This window comes from Centroberyx gerrardi, chromosome 1, assembly GCF_048128805.1.
Source record: "Centroberyx gerrardi isolate f3 chromosome 1, fCenGer3.hap1.cur.20231027, whole genome shotgun sequence".
In the NCBI taxonomy this organism is placed as follows: domain Eukaryota; kingdom Metazoa; phylum Chordata; class Actinopteri; order Beryciformes; family Berycidae; genus Centroberyx; species Centroberyx gerrardi.
In genome coordinates this window covers 4,188,482-4,196,977 of record NC_135997.1, presented here as the reverse complement: position 1 = coordinate 4,196,977, position 8,496 = coordinate 4,188,482, and the positions used below count along the sequence as shown (strand labels likewise).

Here is an 8,496-nt window from a genome sequence, read left to right as displayed (position 1 = left end):
TGTTGGGTAGAGATGGGGCAGAAAGGGCTGAAGCCTTACTTCATGAAATCTTCCGGTGATTTATATTGGAGACCCAGGTGGATGAATCAGAGACACGCAAGAGACACATCTGAACAAGTTCTTCCTGTACTTTTCGTATTATCTGACAGATGTTACTTATTTTGATTTGATTCCATTGGTACTGTAGTTTACTTGTGTGTGTGTACCTGTCCTGCACCCTTAGCTTGGCATGAAAAAGTCTCTCTGATATTTGATCCAGAAGGCAGGCTCCATGTCTGCTGGTGGAGGAGAGGGTTGTTCAGTTTGTTGCTCTAGTTTTATGTGTTTAAGTGTTGCTCACTTTAGCTGACAAGTGGAGGACAAACTCACTGCTGCTTGGTTTCAAGCGGTCTCTTGTTGGCTGCAGTTTTTTGTGTGCGGATAGTGACAGAAACACAGCTGCTTCAACAGGTGAAAGGATGTTAATCACCTGCATTCTTCAGACAAATAAAACCACTGCAAGGACTTTTGGCAAGATCAATGAAATAAAAAAAAAAGAACAAAGAAACATTGATCACAAACATAATATGCAACAAATGATCATACAAACAATTTTATCCATTTGTATTGCGATGTCTTCACTGTATGGACGATGGCACAGATCAGAGAACGTCTTAGAACACATCCTGAAGAACCCGAAGAAAGGTTCTCCAGTATTCACCTGACATGAGGCAGAAGTTTAGCTTTTATCGAGCCACCGCTCTGTGGTGCCACCCACCAGAAAACACAGAGAAAACACAACAGAAAAACTTGAATCTCTTTCTTAATTACTAAAAAGAATGTTATGAGAATCACGTTAGTATATATCCCTCTAAATCAAAGAGAGCTCTTATTAAATGTAATTGCCAGAATAGAAATAATTAACCATTCAAGGCTAAGGGCGACTTTAAGGTGCTCACTGTCTGCCTGACATCGATCCTTGATGGAATAGGAAATAGCTTTTGGTCCAATGTGGCAAGTCTTTCAGTGAAAAACACGTCCTTCTGCCTGCAGCAACGGACTGACAGTTCCTTTCTTGCCATTTCCTCTTTTTCTTGCATATGTCCCAAGATCTCAGCAGATCCAGGAAGTCTTATCCCCAGTTGTAGAAGTAGATCTTCTGCCAGATGGGGAGGTAATCCATCAGAGGGCCTGAGCAGACAGACAGCGGGATCAATCAGTCACAATCAAACCTGGCAACAATACATTCTGAATTGTTTATTTGAGTGAGAAAATTAAAATGACTGATATTCAGCATAGAAAACAGGCACTGCTCCCATTAATGCATGTTTGTCCCGATACATTATGCAATAATTCTGAAGAGCCATTAGATTATTCAAATTGAAATGTCTTAAAGGAAAAATCCAAACTTAGAGACTCAATTTGTGATGTTCAATGCATTCCAGGAGTTATTTTGTGATCGTGTAGTAAGAGCAGGAGAGCGAGTTTTTGAGAATTGCCTCTTACTCAAAACCCAACCTGTCTTGTGGCTGCATTGCATTCTGGTCTATTGAGGCTACCGTCGGTGGAGAAATTGGTCTCTCTCCTCTTCTACGATGGATTCCTCCCTGTATGATTGTTGAACGTCTCTTGGTGCAAAAATGGCGGCTCTAGAAAGAAGCCCTCGCTCTTTGATTCTGAGGGACTGACACCAAAACCTGACGTTTACCGCTGACGTTTTAGATCGCTGAAACATTTGTTATTATCGTTATCCATGAGGAGGAAGAAAAATACTCCACTAAACAACAAAATGGGCCCAGAGCTGTAAGGAACGCTGCCAGTAACAGTTTTTTTTTAACAGTGTTCTAGTGCTTTAGGGTGGATTTCCCCTTTAAAATGATGTGCGGAGGTCAGTCAGAGATGTTGTGAGTACTTACGTGCTACCAGTCCGATTCCTGGAACGTGATCAGCCAGAAGTCTCAGCAGGAAAATAATCTTTGTTCTGGGAAAAACAGGAAAGAGCAGAGACACAATTTAAGATCATTTAAAGGGAAACGTGATAATGGAGATAAAGTTCTCAAGTATTTAATGGGCAGGCCTTTGGCAAGGTACACATTTTACCAACCAAAAAATATTTACAATTGCATCCATTCTTGGAAAACAGATCCTCTTCAGTAAAATGCAGCATTAACCAGCCAGGCACTTACTCTGAGTATCTGTCATAGAAGGGTGAACGGAGAAGGTAGTACAGCAAGAGAAAGGCTCTTCTCCTCATCTCTGCCCTCTCCCATCGATTCTGAAAGTTGGTATCACTGAGCAAACCAAAACTAGAGAAAACAGACAGACAAGTGCCAGATGTCATGCAAATCATAATTTTCAAAGCTCAATGTCAATGTGACTCATATTGTGAGTCTGTAGAGTCAAAATTGTGTGTCAATGTTCACAGAAGAAAAAGAGGATGGAGTAGTGAAGTGATATTAGTCAACTTTTGTTTCTGATGAGTATACAAATTGGTATGTGTATATATATTTACGTATGTATAGGTGTGTGCATACATGTGCAGGTATATTCTGTATGTGGAAACATATTTGCTCATATTTTGATGCAATTTTTGTTTCTTGTTTTAACCTGGCTATGTGCTGAAATGTTTGCCTTCTTATTTTATTATGTTTTCTAATTTATTATTTCCTTTTCACCATGATGTGTATATTTTAAACTAAACACTATTGTGATGCTCACATATTTCAGATGAATTGTCAGCTGCCATGTCAGTACTTAATAAGCCTAAACATAAACCTAAAAAAGAAAATTGTGCTTCATCGTTTTCACTGAATTGGAACTCAAACATTTCTTCTAACGTCTGGCAGACATCTTGGGACAAACAGGGTCCTGATGGCTCTCATTAGTAAACTGAGAACAGAATATTGCAGAGGAAGCGCTTAACTGACCTGGAAAGTTCGAGGACTCCAGACACGAGCCAAGGCTTCCAGGACTGTTTCCCACAAAGTCCAAGGCAGAGTACTGCATTCAGGAAGTTTTGATTCAAGGAAAAAGAAACAGTCAACGAACAATTCTCAGGTAGGGACGAACTATGAAACTACAATCTAAAAAAATCATTTAGTATTCAGAGTGTCTTGCTCATCCTGTTTTGTGTAAAAATGGTTGAGCGGACAGAGGTTTGCCCGGGTCGACTGAACATGTCTTTGGCTCGATGAAAAGGGAATAACATTACTATATTTTTAGGGATCAGTTGTGGAAACCGGACTGTGGTGTGTACAAGAACAGCTTAATATGTGATCCTGCAACTGAATGGACTACAAGGGAAGGATACAGTGAACCAGCGGTCGTCCGATGAATATGGACTCGGCCATGGTCTCCTGCAGCCCCAGCTGTGTGGGTTTGCTGTGGAGCTTCTCCTCCTTCAGGCTGCTCCTCTTCTTCTCCTGACTCGGCGCTCCCCACAGTCTAGCCTGCAGGGCGGGGACTGCTGGAACAACCAGGGAAAACACACACACACACACACACACACACACACACAGAAAACACACACACACACACACACACACACAGGAGAGAGGGAGAGAGAAGGAGAGGTGGACGACTTAAACACAGCGACTGATAATACAAGAGTTACACATGGTGAATTCTCCATTGAAATATATTTATAAAGCTTTCACCCCTGCTGCCCCATCAACACTGTCCCTTGATCAATTTCAACTATCATGTTTGTTTATGATCAATAGGGACGAGGTGCAGTTTGTGGGGGAAAATGAAGAAAAAACAAGACAAAGCAAAAAAAACATGGTTTTTGTTTTTCTTTATTTTTAAATTAATTTAATATTTTAAAATGTAACTTAATTTTTTAAAAAAGGTGTTTGAATTGTTTAACCCAAACACTTCTAATCACAGAAGTTGATTTTCTTAATAAACTTCACTATTTCATAGCAAACTCGAGTCTAAATGTTTATATAAAGTCACAGCAAAACAAGACATGACATAAAATGCTCAAACTCCATGTTTGCTTATTTATTGATTCAGTTTTGTTTTTGCTGTATTTGGTGTCATTCTTATGACACAAACCAGCTGTGCAGTCTGCAGTCAGGCAGGCCTTGGTAGACCTGCTGTTAGCTGAAGCTGAAGTCTTTCCTTTGCCAGCAGGTGGTGTTTTTTTCTGCCAAACTGCTGTCTCTCTCACTCACTACAGTTCTGGGCTTTTTCTACTGTGCTGAGGCTGGGAAATATGATGGGATGCTGCTCTGTTGCCCCTTTTTCATTATTATTCCAATTAGAACATTACATTATTATAACCTGCATGAAGCAAAGTATTTCATGGAAGAAAGAGAAACCGCATCGTCTTCCACCGTAATCAAGTTCACCGTCATCAAACTCGTACTGTTGTCCTTCAAGAAGGGAAGGAAAATAGTGGCTTATTCATTCTACAGTCAAATTCACGTATTTAACAACACGGCAAAATGAATTGCACAACAGAAGGGACAAAGCCTAACCCCGACCGCAATGAAACTTGGCAGGAGGGGGAATTCCCCCCATCCTGCAACAGCCTGACTATAAGAAACTCCAAGCCTCTTAACCAGGAACTTGGCTCTGACCTGCCTGGAGGTTCGGCAAGTGAAAACAGAATGTCCTTTCAGAGATCAATAAAGTATCACATTATCATTATCATTATCAGGGAGTTTGAGGAAGTAAATGCTCCTCTGCTGAACATGGATCTCAAGTGTTTAGATCAAAATAGCTTCCGTCAGACCCGGCTGGCAGCTGCATTAAACCAGTTTTTTTTTTTCCAGCCATTTCAGGCTTTTGTTGAGACAGAAACAGGAGATTTCATTGTTGATCAGGATCAGGTCTCTCTCAGGCCTCAGACCACCTACACTGCTGCTGACTGAGCTCAAATTTCCAGACTATTTAAGACCTCCAAACTCAAAAGGTTATCAAATAACCTTTACAATTAGAATGAAATCTTAATTAACTACAGCAATAACAAGATGTTTTCCTGGTCTTACCGTTTCCTAATGGCCTCATGACTCGTCCTGACCGCTGGCCCACAAAGCAGGGGTCGTCTCTGTGCTCCTCGTTACCGTCGTCTACGCAGAGCAGAAGAGATAATTATGCTGCGTCGTCGTAAAGAAATGCAGGAGAATCTCACTCACACCACCTTCAGATAAACAGCATTACCTGTGGCACCACAACAGCCCCATCACCGGCTTTGTTTATTTCAATGAACTGAACACATGTTTCACGCTCAAATTAGTTCCCTTGCCTCTGGACTCTGCACTGGACAGAATTGCAAAGTATCTATTAAATTGTGGCCTAGCCATTTTTTTAAATATATTTTTATATCTCTTGTTTTCTTCTTGTCTTTATGTGTATGAATGATTGTATATTGTGGTCTGTTGTTGTTTATGAACTCACTTGCCTTGAATTGAAAACTGAGGGATGAATAAAGTATTTTGATTGATTGATAAATTGATAGATTGATAGATAGTTGAGTAAGCTTTTGATGCAAGGACTGACACTGTGTGAAAGATTAGTTTTAGATGTAGTTCGAAGCTGTAAATGGGTTGTATTATTTGTGTTTTGAGTTATGTTGGGATCAGCAAGTCATATCTCTCAAGAAACTATGTGTCTAATTAATATTCCCATAAATGGTGACCTAATAATAATAATAATAATAATAATAATAATAATAATAATTGATTACATTTATATAGCGCTTTTATGGCTTTTATAGAGGACGGTGCTCACTCACAGGACAGAGTCCCTGTCTCTGCCCTGGGGCATTGGGGATTTTATTCATGAGACCAGAGGGAAGAGCACCTCCTACTGGTCCTCCAACACCACTTCCAGCACCAGGTAGTCTCCCATCAAGGACTAACCACAGCCAGACCTGCTTAGCTTCCCAGACAAGCTAGTGATGTGATGCAGGAGCTAGAATATCAGATTGTAGCAGCTCTTAAACCAAGTACCATGTACACAAGCTGCAATGAGTGTTTGATTCCTGGCTGTAGTACTGTAGAAAAAAAACACCCTCTCTTCCTCATCAAAATGTGGTAAAAGATCAAAGAGTGAGAGACAAACAGGTGATAACTGACCTCTGTTCCCAAACTCTGCGTCCCTGTCAAGGGGGATTATGGGAGGCGAAGTCTGGACGCCTGATTTGTACCACAGAAGAAGCAGGATGCGCAAAATCGCCCTGGGGATGAATGTGGGAAAAAATTTGTTTAGGGAAATTAAAATAGAACAGGCATCTGACAGCTGTACATGGACCATGTGGTTTCTTTCAGTCTTTTCACATACTATCCACACTATCTAAAAGGATTAATAAACAATAGTTTTGACAGTAGCCCACTCAAAGTATGTATGCGTGTGTGTGATATTATTTGTTGATTAAATGTGATTGCCTGGTGTGTATGTGTGTATGCATCACATGATTGATTTAAACTTTTATGTATTAATCCAATCAAAATCCACACATTGATATATCGAGTGCAGACCGTCACTTCCCCACTCTTCTCAAACGTACTACAGCAGGAAGCCATACTTTGCAATCTGGATGAGTCCGATGATGAGCCAGCGCCCCCCTTCACCCCACAGCTTGGTGGCTCCCATCTCCAGGAAAACCTCCACATACTCCAACACAGACAGCCAGGTCAGGAGTCTCTGCTGAGACAGAGACTGACGGAACAAAACAAACAGCAGAAAAGCTCAGCACTTTCACAATCACTTTCAAACTACAGCATATAAGTATGATATTATGATATTCAACTTGACAGGGAGCTACGTTTTTATATTTTTTAATTTTCCATTATACGTACAACATATACAATCATACATACACAATACATGACAATAAAGACAAATACAAGACAAAATACATGACAAAAAAAACAGAGAGCTAAAGATTCTGGCGTTATTCCTCCAGCTAGTATAATGGCTCCAGTTCAATCAAGGAATGATGTTTCTTCAAACTAAAATACTGAATAATGTCTGCCATAACAAGGTAGTCACATCCAGTCTATAGTGAAACTATGATTAACTCACATTCCAGCAGTGTAAGTGTCTGTGATAGGTGAGATGTGCTAAAATAAGAAACAAGTAGCCAAACCCAGAAGGCTTGACATGCTGGAAAAAAAAATGGAAGAAAATGTAACAGAATTCATCTCTTTCTTTTCAGTCTAGAAGCTTCATCCAATACTTTCAGCATTACGCTCTGTCATCATCTCTCCCTTCTTCTCCTGTAAGGAAACCTGACTGACCTGCACAATCAGAAACATCAGTGTGTGCGTCTCAAACATGCATGAATACATTCCTCTGTAAAAGAAGAATGAGTTTATCTGAAACCAAGGGGAAACGATCTTGTGGCGCTCACCATAGGCAGGGTGCATTTTAGGCCTTTGCGCAGAATGCCGTCATTAAACAGCACCAGAAGATTGGAAGCAGAGTAGACTGAAAAAGACACAGAGCAATGAGGAGGAAGGTCCCATTAGAACAGGGCAGAAAACCCCAAAATGGGCCCAAACAGCTCCTATAAAATGACATATTTGCTTTGTATTGCTTTGAATAAACTGATTTAAGTGTGGTGAAATTTGTGCTTGGAAAAATAAATTGTATGTAGCAAATTACAAGTTGGGATACAAAAAGGGGGATAAAAGATGCCACCGACCTGACGTCTTTTATAGCATTGTATCAATAGTGCAGTTGTAACAAATGACATAACCAGTACATAATAAATTAGTAAAGCCATGGCCCTCTTCTGTGGCTGTATAAGACTGAGCTTTAAACAGAGCAATAGTTGTATCATAAAGTGATCCTAAACCCCTACTTACTTAGTTCGGATAGCTCATGGGAATCTGCAAATCGCCCTGCAAAATAAGATTAATTTCATATTGTAATTTCATCAACAGAGGCTCTTCATATTAGACTTTACATGGAATACAACAAGCAGTGAAATGTGCGGCATATTGGCGTGATATTAGTAGTTGAAGACAAAGACAACTCTGGTCTACAAAGTGTTTCTGCATATTAACAGTCGTCAACTGGTCTAAGGAAGTAAATTAACTGTAATAAGAGCTTTTACTGCGGCTATAAGTAGGGTTGGGTTTTATCCGTCATGGTTCTGTAATTTCACAAAGCGTGCTGGCATTTTCACTTACCTGCAATCAGGTAGGAGAGTGTCCGCACCGTACTCTCAAGTTGTGCTGTGGCAGCTGGGTTTTTCGTGACATACTCACGGTAGCGCTCATAAAAGCGAGTCAGTTTGTCAATGTACGCTTTAGACATTTCAACTTTACTACAAACCGAAAAATACAGTCTTCACTCAGTTTTCAGACTATGCAAACTCAAACAGTTTGACAACGGTTGGTTTTGAATACATCAGTCTCCTTGCACCTACTCTAAAAACAAAACTTCCGCGTGGATGGTCCGACTGTTATTTGTGTCCCCCCGCTGTCAAGTTAAAATAAATGTTGGTTCCGGTCCTATCCAGTTGTACACGCCTCTTCTTCCGCACACGTTATTGTTGCA

General features: G+C 40.3%; 1 protein-coding gene across 2 annotated transcripts; it reads right to left on the bottom strand.

Annotated features, from left to right (window-relative positions):
• Nucleotides 1-439: 439 nt before the first annotated feature.
• pex16 (peroxisomal biogenesis factor 16) lies at nucleotides 440-8,445 on the bottom strand. Of its 2 annotated transcripts, none has more exons than XM_078282571.1 (11): nucleotides 8,127-8,445; nucleotides 7,800-7,835; nucleotides 7,343-7,419; nucleotides 6,515-6,648; nucleotides 6,066-6,166; nucleotides 4,977-5,057; nucleotides 3,290-3,445; nucleotides 2,907-2,979; nucleotides 2,166-2,285; nucleotides 1,896-1,960; nucleotides 440-1,170 (listed from the first exon to the last, which is right to left on the bottom strand). In XM_078282571.1, the coding sequence occupies exons 1-11, from the start codon at nucleotides 8,251-8,253 to the stop codon at nucleotides 1,112-1,114; spliced, it is 1,029 nt and encodes a 342-aa protein (XP_078138697.1). In that variant the 5' UTR covers nucleotides 8,254-8,445; the 3' UTR covers nucleotides 440-1,111. The 2 variants fall into 2 exon arrangements, with proteins under 2 accessions (XP_078138697.1, XP_071770110.1); XM_071914009.2 differs by having other exon boundaries at nucleotides 3,290-3,442.
• Nucleotides 8,446-8,496: the final 51 nt, after the last annotated feature.